This window comes from Scyliorhinus torazame, chromosome 4 (genome assembly GCF_047496885.1).
Source record: "Scyliorhinus torazame isolate Kashiwa2021f chromosome 4, sScyTor2.1, whole genome shotgun sequence".
NCBI classification, from domain to species: domain Eukaryota; kingdom Metazoa; phylum Chordata; class Chondrichthyes; order Carcharhiniformes; family Scyliorhinidae; genus Scyliorhinus; species Scyliorhinus torazame.
Window position 1 is genome coordinate 136,696,417 of NC_092710.1, and position 17,030 is coordinate 136,713,446.

General features: G+C 44.7%; 1 protein-coding gene across 1 annotated transcript; it reads right to left on the minus strand.

Annotated features, from left to right (window-relative positions):
• Nucleotides 1–9,023: 9,023 nt before the first annotated feature.
• Nucleotides 9,024–16,634, minus strand: LOC140410503 (ALK and LTK ligand 2-like). Its single transcript, XM_072498663.1, has 6 exons — nt 16,185–16,634; nt 15,383–15,692; nt 14,369–14,425; nt 14,198–14,278; nt 12,729–12,805; nt 9,024–9,876 (listed from the first exon to the last, which is right to left on the minus strand). Exons 2-5 carry the CDS (start codon nt 15,642–15,644, stop codon nt 12,741–12,743), a joined length of 465 nt encoding a protein of 154 aa, XP_072354764.1. The 5' UTR covers nt 15,645–15,692; nt 16,185–16,634; the 3' UTR covers nt 9,024–9,876; nt 12,729–12,740.
• Nucleotides 16,635–17,030: the final 396 nt, after the last annotated feature.

A 17,030-nucleotide genomic window follows, 5' to 3' on the forward strand; every position in this document is an offset into this window, starting at 1 on the left:
CTGAAGGCCCTCCCCAATGCTCCGCCCCCGATGGGCCGAGTTCACGACACCGTGGGGGACGAGTGGTCCAAGCCGTGCGGGAACCTGGTATGGCGGCTGCGGACTGTGTCCAACGCCACCACAGTCTGGCGGGAGCCGTGCTGCTGGCCGGGGATGTTCGGCGAGGGCTGGGGGGACTGGTGGGGGTGGTCTGGGGGTGTCCAGGGAGGCACTATCTGACAGGTCGGGTCAACGCACGGCCGGCGTCATGTTGTAGGCGCAACCGCTGCAGGTCGTCGCCGTGCGCCGGCGCGGCCACGGACCCGGCAACTCACTGGCCGTTTATTTCCTGCAGGCCGGGCATTTTACGTGGCGCAGCTGCTAGCTCTTCACCGGACGCAGCATCGGTGAGGGGGCGCCGCCGATTTCCTCCCACAAAAAACATCACGGATCCTCTGCACTTAGCCTCAGAATCGGAGAATCTGGCCCGTTAACAGTTTATTGCTCCTCAGAGCCTGACCTTTAGAGCTTTTTCAGCATTTTCTGTTTTATTTCAGAGTAAACAGTGTCTCAACTTAGTCTGGGCTATAAACCTAGAGCATAGGTTTATCAAAAGTAACAGTTGCAGTTAAATTATTCCTCACATTGAAAGCAGTAAAGATGGAACAGTTAATAATAGATCCCTTAATGATACCTTTACATGAAATTATTTTTCCACATTGTCCACCATCACCTCCCCACCCACCCTTGCCTCGAGTCTTACTCTTAGTGGCCTCAAAATAATTGATGACCATGATCTTCCCCTTTATTTTTTGCTGCCCTTTCCACCCACTACCCCAAATCCATCTTTTCCCATCTTTCCTCTATCTGGACTTGCTTAAATGTGTTACAGCTTCTTTTCTAGTTCTGACAAAATGTTAACTCCCCAGACGCCGCCTCCTAGGTGTTTCAAGTATTTTCTGTTTTTCTATAATGATGAACTGAGGATATATTCCCTCAATATGAAGTTTGAGTAGAAGAAAGGAAATTCGAAATCCATCTTTCAAATTGAAACAAATCTATCAATTGTGCAGAGACTTAAAGAAATAGAAAATGCCTGAAGCTTCCATGGAACACCCCAGGTCCAACAATGTCCGTCTGTTATATTTTGGAGAAAAACTGTTACCTAGTTACAAAATACATTTCAAGGGCACCACGGTGGCGCAGCGGTTAGCACTGCTGCTTCACGGCACCATGGACCCGGTTCGATCCCGGTTCTGGGTCTCTGTCTGTGTAGAGTTTGCATATTTTCCCTGTGTCTGTGTGGGTCTCACTTCCACAACCCAAAGATGTGCAGGGTAGGTGAATTGGCCATGCTAAATTCCCCTTAATTGGGAAAAAAAATTGGGTACTCTAAATTTAAAACAAAATACATTTTATTTAATTGGCCAGTTGAATAAAAAATACGAGCATGTTGACAAGGGTGCAATTAAAATAGCATATTATTGTCTTCCTAAATGATTTTGTTTCAGGAATAATCACCATATCAAACTGCAGCCATTAGGACAGATGATGGGCAACAGATACCCCTCTGGCAAAGACGGGAAGTGTATGAATAAACCATTAAAATAGTTATGGAGTTTCTGTGCACTCTTTCACAGACTCAAGTCACAAAAAGTAGACTGACTCCACCAGCATTCCCAGTCGCAAAGGAGATTGCAGGTTCGATTTTCAACAAGCTAAATTTAAGCCGACCGGCAAAGAAGATTATACATGGAAATCAAGAACATTAAAGGTGTTCTTATGTTATGAACCTCCCTGATGATTATGGAGTTCCATGTTTTGCGAATTTATGTGCATGTTGGAACATTGATAATATTCCTGGAACAGCTGAAGACAATTGCTCTGAAGATGTGGTGGAACATAAATTCAATTCAAGAATGAAAACAATTTATATAGTGCCTTGAACATAATGAAATATTTCAAGGTACTTCACAGGACCGTTAGACAACTGAGCCATGGAAGGCGATATTAGATCAGATGATCAAAAACTTGGTCAAAGCGTTTTAAGGAGCATTTTAAAGGAAGCAAGTGAAGCAGAGGTATGTAGAGAGGGAATTCTAGGCATTGGAGTCGAGGCAACTGAAGGCATGGCCACCAATGATGAAGCAATTAAAATTGAGCACGCTAAGAGGCCAGAATTAGAGGAGCACAGATAAACCTTGTCATTATGAATAGTGATCATGAAACTATCAGATTGTCATAATAAAAACCTAATTCACTAATGTCCTTTGGGGAAGGAAATCGGCCATCCTTACCTGGACAAGCTACTTACATTTGAATCCAGACCCATAGCAATGTGATTAACTCTTAACTGACCTCTGTAAATGGCCATGTAAGCCTGCTGTATCAAATTTTGACATAAAAGCCAAATAAGAACATTTGGGCCACGTGGAATCGACCTAGGCATCCAAAATAATGAAGGCATAAACTACCTTGGAGTGCGGCTTCCAGAGGCTGAGTGAGAGCCGCCGCGAGCGGGGACAATGGTGCGAACCCCAAACCCCCCAATAAGACCCATTGATTTTATTGTCAGTCTGCAGCCACGAGCTGGAGAACTGAACCCAGGCAGAGGAGAGGGAGGAAGAAAACTGGGAGTGGAGGAAAGAAATGGTGCAGATGGGTTTGGATTTCAGCCCAGGGAGGAGGGAGAGTGTGTGGGACGGGGATTTACAGCTTTGGGGGAACAAGAGAGGAAAAAATGTTCCAGAAAAACGAGAATTGTCTGTTCAGAATTTATACCCTGGATTGACAGTGATGACTTTTGTAAACTCCTTTTACAGAATATTGGAAGTGGAGGATTAACCGACAGAAAATTCAAACCAAACATCACATCGAAATCTGACAGTCACTTAATTCATTAAGAGCCCAATATCTTCAGTCTTTGAATTTGGAAGGAGAAGTGTGACTGCAAAAGCACCGAGACCCACCCCCAATGAGAGTTTTCCAGTCCACTGACTGTGGAGAGAGTTTTAACCAGTTACACAGCCTCAAAAAAAGTATCACATCATTCACTGCAGGGAGAAATTAAACACATGTTTGTGTGGACAAAGCTTCAACCGGAAGAGACATAAAGTGCCCTCACCATGGAGAAACTGTGGAAATGTGCAGACTGTGGGAAGGGAAAAAAAAAAAAAAAAAAGTTCTTTGAGAAGGTGACTGAACAGGTAGACGAGGGTAGAGCAGTTGATGTGGTGTATATGGATTTCAGCAAAGCGTTTGATAAGGTTCCCCACGGTAGGCTATTGCAAAAAATACGGAGGCTGGGGATTGAGGGTGATTTAGAGATGTGGATCAGAAATTGGCTAGCTGAAAGAAGACAGAGGGTGGTGGTTGATGGGAAATGTTCAGAATGGAGTACAGTCACAAGTGGAGTACCACAAGGATCTGTTCTGGGGCCGTTGCTGTTTGTCATTTTTATCAATGACCTAGAGGAAGGCGCAGAAGGGTGGGTGAGTAAATTTGCAGACGATACTAAAGTCGGTGGTGTTGTCGATAGTGTGGAAGGATGTAGCAGGTTACAGAGGGATATAGATAAGCTGCAGAGCTGGGCTGAGAGGTGGCAAATGGAGTTTAATGTAGAGAAGTGTGAGGTGATTCACTTTGGAAGGAATAACAGGAATGCGGAATATTTGGCTAATGGTAAAGTTCTTGAAAGTGTGGATGAGCAGAGGGATCTAGGTGTCCATGTACATAGATCCCTGAAAGTTGCCACCCAGGTTGATAGGGTTGTGAAGAAGGCCTATGGAGTGTTGGCCTTTATTGGTAGAGGGATTGAGTTCCGGAGTCGGGAGGTCATGTTGCAGCTGTACAGAACTCTGGTCCGGCCGCATTTGGAGTATTGCGTACAGTTCTGGTCACCGCATTATAGGAAGGACGTGGAGGCTTTGGAGCGGGTGCAGAGGAGATTTACCAGGATGTTGCCTGGTATGGAGGGAAAATCTTATGAGGAAAGGCTGATGGACTTGAGGTTGTTTTCGTTGGAGAGAAGAAGGTTAAGAGGAGACTTAATAGAGGTATACAAAATGATCAGGGGGTTGGATAGGGTGGACAGTGAGAGCCTTCTCCCGCGGATGGATATGGCTGGCACGAGGGGACATAACTTTAAACTGAGGGGTAATAGATATAGGACAGAGGTCAGAGGTAGGTTCTTTACGCAAAGAGTAGTGAGGCCGTGGAATGCCCTACCTGCTACAGTAGTGAACTCGCCAACATTGAGGGCATTTAAAAGTTTATTGGATAAACATATGGATGATAATGGCATAGTGTAGGTTAGATGGCTTTTGTTTCGGTGCAACATCGTGGGCCGAAGGGCCTGTACTGCGCTGTATTGTTCTATGTTCTATGTTCTATGTTCTACCCAAGTGACCCAGCAATCTTCTCCACAATAACATCAGGGGAGAAAAATTAGGAGAGCTGTCCCACAGAAATATCATGCAACAGTCTTATACAGCCATACAATATAACATCATACCTTACAGTCAATGGGCCACCAGGGGTGGTGGTACAGTTGTATATGGACAGGCCCTGGGAATCCTCAACATTGATTCTGGACCCCATGAAGTCACATGGCATCAGATAGTACATGGGCAAGGAAACCTCCTGCTGATTACCACCTTTCACCCTTCCCCTTCCTTAACTGATGAATCATTAATCCATTTTCAACATTAAATAGAATTAGCACTGGGGGTGACAAGGGCATGGAATGTACTCTGGGTGGGGGATTTCAATATCCATCACTGAACGTAGCTTAGTAGCCACTGCTGGTTCAGTCCTGAAGGAATGATCTGGGCCTAAGGCAGACATTGGGAAAACAAGAGCAAAAATAAATACTTGACCTCATCCTCACCAATTTTATTTGTCTCGGGTCCATGACAGTAAGTGGCCATTGTACAGTATTTGTAGAGATGAAGTTGTATCTTCACGTCGATTGTGTTGTGTGGCACTAGCACAGTACTAAATGGGATAGATTCAGAACCGACCTAGGAACTCAAAACCAGGCATCTCTGTGTTACTGTGGGCCATCAACAACAGCAGAATTGTTTTTGACCATAATCTATAACCTCATGGTCTGCCATATCCTTCATTCTACCAATGGTATCAAGCTATGGGACCAACATTGGTTCAATAAAGAGTGCAGGAGGGCATGCCAGATGCACCTGACATACCGACAAAGGAGGTGCCAAACTGATAAAGCTACAACACAGGTCTACTTATATGTTAAATTACTGAAGCAACATGCGCTAGATAGCCAAGTGATCTCAGAGCCAATGGATCTGATCTCAGCTCTGTATTTCGGTCACACCCTGTCATAAATGGTGGTGCACAATTAACCAACTTAATGGAGAAAGAGGAATCACAGATATCCCCATTCTCATTCATGAGCATCCAGGTTGTTAGTCCAAAAAGCAAAGCGGAAGCATTTGAAATGACCTACAGATAGAAGTATTGAGTGGATGAGATCACCAGCATCACAGATACCTGTTTTCAGCCACTTCGATTCACCCCACAAAATAACAAGAAGTGGTTGAACGCACTGGATACAGTAAAGGCATTGGGCCCTGATAACATCCCAGCTGCAGTACTGAAGATTTGTGTTGCAGAACTAGCTGTACTGTTAACCTTGCTGTTTCAGCACAGCTACAACTCTGGCATCTACCCGACAATGTGGAAATTTGATCCGTTATGTCACATCCACAAAAAGTTTAGCACTGTTACTTCACAGCACCAGGGACCCGGGTTTGATTCTGGCCTTGGGTGACTGTTTGATTCTGGTCTTGGGTGACTGCCTGTGTGGAGTTTTCATGTTCTACCCATGGGTCCTCCTGCATGGGTTTCCTTCGGGTGCTCTTGCTTTCCTGCCACAGTCCAAAGATATACATGTTCAGCACCATTGCTATGTTCCGCACCATTCACAACTCCTCCACTAATAAAGCAGTCCATGTCCAAATGCAGCAAAACCTGGACAATATCCAGATTTGGGCTGACAAGTAGCAAGTTACATTCACTCCACACAAGTGCCAGGCAATGACCATCTCCTACAACAGAGGATCTAACCATCGACCCTTGACATTCAATTGCATTACCACTGCTGAATCCCCCACAATCCATGTTCTGGGATACCATTGATCAGAAACTGAACTGGACTAGCCATATTAATACTGTGGCTACAAGAGCAGGTCAAAGGCTAGGAATCCTACATCAAATAACTCACTTCCTGACCCTCCAATGCCTATCCACCATCGACAAGGCACAAGTCATGAGTGTAATGGAATATTCTCCACTTTCATGGATGAGTGCAGCTCCGACAAATCAAAAAGCTCGACACCATCCAGGACAAAGCAAGTCACTTGATTGCTCCCCCTTCCACAAACATTCAAACCCTCTACCACCACGGAACAGTGGCAGCCATGTGTATTATCTACAAGATGCACTGCAGGAACTCGTCATGGTTCCATAAGCACACTTTCCAAACACATGACCACTACCATCTAGAAGGACAAGGGCAGCAGATACCTGGGAGCCCCATCACCTGGAGGTTCCCCTCCAAGTCACTCACTACCCTGACTCAGACTGTTGCTGACTGTCGCTGTTGCTGGGTCAAAATCCTGGAACACCCTCCCTAACAGCACTGTGGGTGTACCGACACCTGAAGGACTGCAGCGGTTCAAGAATGCATCTCACCACCATCTTCTGAAGGGCAACTAGGGATGAACAATAAATGCTGGCGTGACCAGCGACACCCACATCCTGTAAATGAATTTAGTAAAAGGTTAGATGGATTGGCCATGCAAATTTGCCCCTTATTGTCCAAAGATGGGCAGGTTAGGTAAGGGTGTTGTGGGGATAGGGTGGGGGAGTGGGTATTGGTAAAGTGCTGTTCGAAGGGCCGGTGGAGACTTGATGGGCCAATTAGCCTCTTTCCGCACTGTAGGTATTCTGTGGATTCTATGGAAATCCACTCCAGCCAGTTACCACCCCATCAGACTAATCTCAATCATCAGCAAAGTGATTGAAAATGTTATCCATAATTCAATGAAGTATCACTTACTCAGTACAACTGCCAGCTTGGTCAGCTCCAGTTCCAAATACATCCTTTTGCCAAGAAGCTGAATTGAAGAGATGAGGGGAGAGTAACTGTCCTTCACCTCAAGATAAATACTGTGCCTACAAGAGCAGGTCAGAGGCTGTGAGTTCTGTAGTGAGCAACTCATCTCCTGACTCCAAAAGAATGTCCACCGTCTACAATGCACAAGTCAGGAGTGTGCTGGACCACCCGCTTGTGTGGCTGCAACGCTAAGAAGCTGAACACCATTCAGGACAAAGAAACCTGCCTGATTGACATCTCATCAACCACTTTAAATATTCCATTAACAGCACACAACAGCAGCAGTGTGCACCATTCTCTGATGGGCTGGAGCAACTTGCCAAGCCTCCTGTTGCAGCAGCTTCCAAACCCTCAACCTTGATCACCTGTGATAATGCGGCAGCAGATGCAAGGGAGCAGCATCACCTGCAAGTATTCTCCTAGTTACACACCATCTTAAGTCGGAACCATATCACCATTCTGTGTCTTTAAAATCCTGGAACTCCCTTCCTAATAGCACTGTGGGTGTACCTACAATGTGTAGACTAGATGTTCAAGAAGACAGCTCGCCACCACCTTCTCAAGGGCAATGTGGATGGGCAACAAATGCTGACCTTGTTCTATGACTCATTCTATGAGTGATGTTTAAAAAGGCAATAATGGCGTGCTCATTCTCAGCACTTAATTGCCTATAAGATCTCTGGTGATTGAGAAGAGCTGATGGGATAACTATCTCTTATCAGTTATTAGAAATCAAATGGTAGTACTGCCGGTGGGTGAGTAGTTTTACATACTTTGCTCTTTAAAGTTTTAAGCATTGACTTTTCAGTGGATTAGCTGCGTAACTTTCAAAACTTGCTTTTACATAGTTCCTCTCAACACAACTCCAAGAAATATTTCAAAATGCATCACATAACATGAGTTACTTTAAACTACAATGACGAATGGGGAGGTTAAGCACTACATACATTGCAAGATCCCACAATCAGTAACAAGATACATGTTCATCTGTTTTGAGGATTGACCAAGAAAGGCACATTGAATAGATCATTGGAATTCCCTTCCCTTTTTCAAAAAGTGCAATGGACTTGTTAAAAACCACCTAAACATGCAATCATTTATCATCCATGAATGGTGCTTCTGAGAATCCAGCCCTTCCTTACATGCGGCACTGAATCAACATTAACTCCATGTTCAAGTCTTGAAGTGGGTAAATACCAACAACCATGTGACTCAATAAGTGAGATTATTATTAACAAAACCAAGCTGAGGCAATGCAAGATTATATCTTCCACGTGATCCCATCACCATTGTTAAATTTCTGTGGAATAAGCAACATTCTACTGCATATTTGTTGCTAATTCTTCATTAAAAATCACACCAGACATGCAATTTGACTGGGATATTATTAACCATTATTATTAATTATTAATGTTGGTTCCAATAATAGCTGATAATCTGATGTATAATGGTAAAATGTAAAAAGCAGAAGACTAAATTGATTCAGAATGTGACAGTGGACAGAAATGTAGAATTGAAAATGGCTATTAAATACAAATGTATCAAGTATTGGAACTAAAATTAGACTATGAAACATGACTCCAAAGTGTCATCCTCTCTTGGGGAACTGCTTTCATCAGGCTTTTTTATAAGTAGATTTTGACCACTTATTCAGAATGACGCATCCTAAATGTTGTACAGGCGAATACGATCACATCATATATATTGCCTCCCAAATGAATATTGTGCACTTTCGTTATCTGCATTACCTTTGGAGACGTGCAATGATTGGGTAAACCAAGATCTGTCTGGAGTTCACAAAAACGGACATATGTTATCATGAATCAATGATTGGAAAAAGTTGTTTAAAATCTAATAGAAACAACCTAAGAATGTATACAAAGAGCACTCAGTCTAGTCTGTGTCAAATACCAAACACTTTATTTTATAACTGATATATATTCAGGTCTTTACAATATATACATATTGCACATGTTAGCTGGAATGTTTATAAATCTTAATGTACAGTGACTAATGACATTATCTTGTATATTTCTGTGTAAATGACACTCCACTGTGTTAGAGAAAAGATAATTGCTCACAAACTTCTTTTTTTCAGCTCAGAGAATGTAAACATAACCAACAATGTACTAACCTAACAGTGTAGTTTTAAAATATTAAATTTTGTAAAGACAAAGGCAAGAAAAATGTCATGCAAACCATAAGTTATCTCTTGGAGTAGAGGGCAACCCCAAGCATTCTATTATATCAATATTTTGCTGTGTTATGACACAGCAAATGGTTTTAAACTGCATAAGCGTTACATATGACAGCAAAGATAACCAGCACTCTGAAGCATGAAAAAATCCTACAGTAAATTTAGGATACATTAGCCTTGTCTTGAACAGTATCTGAGTGTCTCAATATTTAATACAAAAGAATGTTCCAAACACCGGTTGTTGAACAAGAAAGCATTTGTGCAATTTTTGGCAGCATTACACAGAAAACAGTGAAGTGTTATTATTTTCTTAAATGTTCAGCCTTTGTAACATTGGCAGTTATTTATATGAATGTACAGAATTACAGAAATAATGTTGACAACATACAAAATGCACATTAAGGAGTTTTATGGAGGTAATCCATCAGTTTGCAAAAATAAATCTTTATTCACAATGGAATATGTTATAAAGGTATTGAGATCAATGTGTTTCCCTGTTGTTTTCCAAGGCACTTTTCTTGGTTCTGGGGATATCTTAACTTAATGTTGTCACCTGTAAAACAAGATTGTTGCATTTTGTGTACTTTTCAGGGATTTTTTTTTAAGTAACATGAGTCATTTTCAAGTTGTGCAAAATTGTTACATAGGCATAGAATTTACAGTGCAGAAGGAGGCCATTCGGCCCATCAAGTCTGCACCGGCTCTTGGAAAGAGCACCCTACCCAAGGTCCACACTTCCACCCTATCCCCATAACCCAGTAACCCCACCCAACACTAAGGGCAAAATTTTGGACACTAAGGGCAATTTAGCTTGGCCAATCCACCTAACCTGCACATCTTTGGACTGTGGGAGGAAACCGGAGCACCCGGAGGAAACCCACGCACACACGGGGAGAACGTGCAGTCTACGCACAGACAGTGACCCAAGCCGGGAATAGAACCTGGGACCCTGGAGCTGTGAAGCAATTATGCTAACCACAATGCTACCGTGCTGCCCTAGTTACATTTTTGTCCATGATCTGATTCATTTTCCAGGTTAGTTCAAGAGTGTGCTCAATTCTTTATGTTGTGAAAATGATGGCAAATTCTGGTGCCTTTCACCATCATGTGACGTTGGGTAATTGTTTTTGTTTCTTGTAAATGCTCAATGGCAGAGCTCACTTCCATTAAATAGAGTGCACCTTTAGAATGCCCAATTATGTGATCAGACTTCTGTTGCTCCCGTCCTTCCACCTCATGTAGTCCCACATTACTGTGGTGCATGAGTGGATTGCAAGTTTCCCCGAGTGCCATTAATGTAGCAGGCAGGAACTGGGGGGGGTGGGGGGCTGTTGCAACAGGGGGAACAGACCCAAGGAAACGCCAAAGGGGAACCCAGGGAGAGACCGACATGGGGACCGGAGGGTCCCTCACAATGCTAAAGTAGTTAAACAACCGGCAAAACAAACCATCTACGGTGAAGGAAAGGGCCTAGGAAAGGACCTGGAGACAGCAGAAAAGAGGAGAGGGGAGGGGGTGCGTACCGAAAAGGATCAATGAGTAAATTGTAAATTATAACTGTTTCATCCATTTCTTGTACAGTATAAAAATGCAAACTTTAATAAAAATATTGATAACAAAAAATAAATATAACAGCCACAGTTTAGTGCTTTATACTAACAGTTCCATTACATAAAGTACCGGGTAAGTATGGTATATTGTTTCTGCCCATCCATTGTAGCTATTTAATGGCAGGAGTTGGTTAAATATTGCATTCCTATGTAAAGCTTTGAATTCCTAATTTGTTGGCTCCTCAGCCAATTTGCCGAAGGTGGGTGGGTTTTACCAGCTGCACAGTTACACGAAGGTGAGGCGTGGCAGATTAAGGGAAAACATTCCCAGGTGTTACATTTGAATAATATTTCCTTCAGACTAATGGCCATATAATTATTGCAACTAAAATTCATGATCGGCCCTTTGCACCCTCCTGACGGACAGAATGTTTAAGGGAAGAATAGCATTCCGAGAAACTTCAAACCGGTTTTAAAAATCTAAAGGAGAAATGTCTGGTGTAGAAATATTGACTCATTGGTGGAACTCACCAAGGCAAATCAGAACCGGGAGTCCAGTTCTGTATGACAGCCGAAACATTCTATCCCTGCTCTGTCATAAAGCTGAGTGAATGGAGAGAATGATTAATCAATGATGAAAGGAACTTATTGTTTTCGCACTGAATTATGCACTTCCTCGAACAGTATGACCATCTGTATTTCTGCAATGCTACCTCCTATTTACCCTGTGAATCTGCCGGGTGTTTGTTACAGGAGCCTGAAATGAATGAAATGAAATGCAATGAAATGAATGAAAATCGTTTATTGTCACTAGTAGGCTTCAATGAAGTTACTGTGAAAAGCCCCTAGTCACCACATTCCGGCGCCTGTTTGGGGAGGCTGGTACGGGAAATTGCCCGAATGGAAGTAAGTCGTGTGTACATGACGCCTGTTATTTTGCTCCGAATGTGAATGGTGGTTACTGCCAGTTTCCTCCTGGGATACAGGTTCTTTAGGTGTCTTGTGTATCTTTTTCCTAACCCATGCATTTCAGCACTCGTGTGTGCCGCCGATTAGTGGGAAGTTAATTACTCAGGGCTGGCTCTTTCATTTTCATAGGCCGCCGTATTGATTTATGAAGTTTTGCAAAATAATGTGGACGCCGATTGCTGGCAGCTCCATTCATCTCCAATTAAGTCGTAGCCATGGCAATTGGTATGGCCGCGTTTCGCACAGTAAACCAGGAAAGATGGCAAAACATTGCCAAGAGACCGTTCACACTGCCGCGATTTACATTGTGAGCAACAATCTAATTAATGTCAATGTTGGTTCAGTTGTAAATAGAAGAGAGCAAAACTAGCTTTATTCCTTCTTAAGCGAGGCACGGGTTTTGAGTGAGGACTCACAACCTTTAGAGCATCTAGCAGTGATCAAATATTGGGAGTCATTTAAAAACCCATCTGGATTGATTATGGCCCCCAAAAGATGTTTGAAGTGTGTCACAGCGGAACTTCCAACGTGAATAAGAAACGTGCAGGGTGAGCAGCTAGGGTGTGTTTTACTGGTAACGATGTGAGATCTATCTGGAATGGACGTGAATTAAAGTGCTGCATTTCGCAGCTAATCGATTTTTGGCTGGATGACAGAGCTACACTTGAACTGTGCGATGGACATGTGGTGGTAAGAAAATGCATTCACTGACGGAATAGTTCCTTCTGAAGCAGCCCTCTCCAGCAGAGACCTCTTAATCCCTCCAGCCCTCATCCCCCCCAAATATCACAACAGAAACTTTCGGATGACCTCCTCTCGCTGTAAAGCTCCCCGCCCCCCTCCTCCCCTCAATATCACAGGGTGTCAGTAAGTTAATAACACTTACCAGTAATCAAAGTTAGCCTTTCACACACATCGGACTGATAGCCAATCTTGTGAGCAGTCTGGCACACCGTTTATAATCTACAAGAAGAGAATGTGGTCAGACAATTGCAAAACATCGGATAGAAACACGATCCGAAATGCACTCGCTGTGCCCTCTCTGCCTGAGTATCTCCTTTGGAAAGAGTGCGGTTCGATCTTTCACAGCACTGAATAGTTTCCCCCTGACCTCTGATAAATCGCTGGATTCTACAAGCGTGTTTATTTCGTAAAACCAGTGGAAATTGACTATACTGTTATCTGCATTCCTTCCACGGGGATCTATTTATGGAGGTATTGAGGCTTTGCCTGAATCCAGAAGGATGCACGTAACCAGAAATGTCAATTCTAGTTGTCCAACCTGGTCTTGTAACCTGTCTGCATTTAAAAACATCCCAGAAACAGTGCAAAACGGCAACACTCGCTCAACGGTGGTGTCTCAGTCTGATTGTGGCATGATTTTCATGCTCATCGTATTTTTAAACTTAAAGAAAACTTTAGGGCGGTTAAAATCCCGATTCTTCGAGTATGACGGTCCATGGACTAAAACATGAGCCGAATGGGGTTGGAGCGCCTGTCACTGCAAGTGTGGGTTGTGTGTCCTTTAACTGAGCCCCAGCCCTCAACTTGATCCGATCGGGCATGCTGCTGCATTTTACCTGACAACTGGCGGAGGGGGGTGCCTGAGGAAAGTTTGCATCGAGCCCATTGCAACAAGTCGCCACAGTCCTTTCGGTGCAGCCTACACTTCATTCTGCCTTCGCTGCATCCACGTGGTAACCCCCTCCCCCGCCCTAGAACCGGCGCTCACTGAAGTTTAAGACCTGCAAGCTGTTAACGGCACACTGCCCCCCCCCCCCCCCCCCCCACTTGCTAGTTGTGCTTCTATTTGAGCTGCGTTGTCATCTCCCTCAGAAACTGCAGATTCACGTCAACTTGACACAGCTTAAATGTTGATCTAAATAAAGTGCTTGCCTCCCACAAAGGAAAGGCGCCCCTCGGGGTGTCAGTGCTGTCAATGGGCTGCTGTGAGTGGGCCTGGGGCTGAGGAGTGGGGGCAGGATCGCCTCTCTGTGACACCTGCACCCAAACCAATACAAACCGTGTCCCCGCTGGACAAAAACCTACCCAGGCAGCTTCTATATAACACAAACTCCACAGCCTGGGTCCCGTGACCCGCCCGAGTAATGAGCAAGCAAGTCGTCCTAATGAAGGGCTAGCTCTCTCCCCCGCAGAGCTGCTGAGTTTCCTGCAGATTCTGCTTTGAACTGCAGATATCCAGCGCCGCGGAGTTTTCCACAAATTGCCAACCGCTAAACTCAAATAAAGGCGAATGGCTGCAGCGATCAGTTTGAGTGTAAATTGTAACAGGGTTTTAATTGTAACAGGTAAATTGTAACTTGTAACAATTGTGGCTGGCTGAGACGCACTTACATGCTGGTATGGTGCAATCCCTGGTGTTGTGGTACAGCCGATTGAAGTGTTTGTTGCACTTGGGGCTGAAGTAAAGTGGACCTGGAAAGAAAGTCAGAAACGTGTTAAAATCGCCCTCTGCGCCCCCCACACACACAGGACTCGCACAGTGGAAGGGTAAGAGCCCTTTACCTGTTAAGTGTTTTAAAAACTTGTCTTTCATCTTCCTCAGATCTCTGGGCACTATCTCTGTTGGAGAACACATACAGATTAATGGCATTGCTGTGAGCACGGTAACACACACATCCACTACACTTGGCCATCCTGCTCAGTCGGAGAGGGCGCTTTAAGGCTGTCTGCGCGGGCTCTTTTGAGACGTGTGTGTGGGAAGGACGGTCTCGGGTAGTTCTTCCCGCAGCAACTTCATAAATTGTTGACCGTCATTACCGCCCCCGCCAGATGTGCAGGAACGCGCGAAAGAGCCAAGTGGAAGAGCTGTACATTGGTTCGGATGTGAGGAGAATTCCCACAGCTCCAGTTATTTTTTGTGAAATTCGGAACGATGGCTCCAAGTCAAGAATGACAGGGATCACGGTGTCGCTCCCAATGTTATTATAGCCGACTGTGTGTTTTAATTGCCTCATATTTTGGAGGGATCGCCAATCGTGTGTGTGACCCTCTGTATCTGCCCACAGCAGATGAACACATTTAACACAAGTGGCATTATTAGAGGAAAACAATTAGTCCGGGGGCAGTTTGGTCAATGTCCTCATGTCGACCAGTCTGGATAGACAAAGCAGGAGAGAGTATGTGGCGTTGCCCTGGTTAGGGAACACAATGGCTCACACTCTCATCCGCTGAAAAGCAGACGGTCAGCCCAGTCGTTGTAATGAGCTGCCTGCTGGTCTCGTTCCTTCCCTGAATCCTGCTTGGATTGCCATTCCGTGTTCCACAGGGCCAGCGCCCTCTCTCCCTCTACTCTAAACCAGCAACATTCGCGCGAAAGCGAACCAACTCATTGACCATTCGCGTTCCCAGGGGCACCAGGGCCACAACCGGTTGTGCCAACCCGTGCCCAGATCCCAATAGCCCGTACCGCGGATCCGGCAACTCAATACTCTTTTCCGGTTCTATTGAATACAGGACAAATGAATTGCCATCCATTATGCGCGATCTTAACTGAGGGAATGGAGCAAAGGCACTCACCAACCCTCCCCTCTTTATGGTAGACATCATTGTCAGGCAATTCCTGAGAATCAAAAGTGTAGTCGACACCTTGCGGGAAATAGTTCACCTCGTTGGTTTGCTCCCCGTGCTGTTTTTGTAACTGGTTGATGATTTCCAATATCAAGTTAAAGAGGGGTTTGTTTTCCCCTAACTCTGTGAGATCTGTCCTCTCCTGGCAAAATCCAGCTGTGATCACCAGAAGTACAAGTCCAGCGAAGAAGAGCGACCTCAGTCCGTTCATTGCTGTTGAGATCAGGTTAAAGCCTCCCCCGGCCGTGACTCGGTAGCACTAGAAGAGGAAAGAGAGCGGCATGGTGATCTCCAAGCAGCGTTGTAGTTAGATCAGCGCTCCGTTATTGCAGAGCCATTCACCAGCGCGCCCTTCACTGTCATTTGCAGATAGCACTTTATTGCTTTCCCCGGACTGGCAAACCAACTCTCCTGTGGTTTAAAAGCCGACGGCAGAGGGTGGCAACTTATTGGGGATGGACATTAAATGGCCACAGCAGCCCCCCCCCCCCCCCCACACACCCCACCAACCCCCGCCTAAACTTTTAAAATAGATGCACATTTGGTAAAAGTGGCAAAAGTGAGCAGAATTCTGCTGCTCTTCCTACACTTCGCAAAGGGGCGGCTGGGAAATCCGGGACCGGGTGGGTGGGTGGAGAGCGACCAGCACTTTCTGCTTTGCAACACCCGCAGCAACACATCCCCAAAGTCTGAAACGCGGCATAGCAATCTGAAATTTAAAAACAATAAATAATTCCACGCATTTATTTACCTTTCCAACCGGGCAATATAGAGCCAGCTGCCTCTCCTGGCAACTCGCGTCCTCCCTTCTTGTAGCCGTCACCGCTCGGAAAAGGTAGAAACTTGGTCACACAATAAATAATTTCTGCTGGTGTGCACTTTATTCCATAAACTACACCATTTCAGCTGTGCCTCCAAGCGCAGGCCCTTATATAGTATATGATGCATGTGGTAGTTCAATATGATATTATCGACTTGAGGTGGGTGGTAAACAATAAAAGTCCACTTGGCAACCTATTGTTCGGAAACTTTAGTTAGATCTTTCCCAGCCTTTTACTGACTATTTGCAGATGTAATCGGTCCCACCGGATTACCCTGGCGTTTCTTTAATTGGAAACGTGTTAACGCTATTCGAAAAATTCATCATTCCCGACCAAGCACTCCTTGAATTGCATTATGTTCGTCAGCCCGGATGATGAGGAGACCGACTCTGACTGACAACGCTGCGTGGATACCAGGAACTTCCTCACCCCCTCTCACCCTCCCTTTCCCTTTCTTCAATCGGAAGAGCGGTAACGGACATTAATATTCCAGTCCGCTTGCAGTTTATTTGATAAGCCCCAGGATATGATTTCTGATAAACATGTTTGTTTCTCCAAGTCCGGCTTCCGATGTGACACATTATGGGAAACGCTAGGGATAAGTTCACGGGAAGTGTGTGTACATAAATACAGCGCGGGAGGCAGTTAGTCAGCAGTCCATATCCAACTATTTAAAGGTGGGTTATATTTCACCCCCCATCCACCCACACACACACACAAAATCCCTCTCCCACCCTTTGAGGGGATAGTGATTTCGAGGGTAGCTGGTATAACCT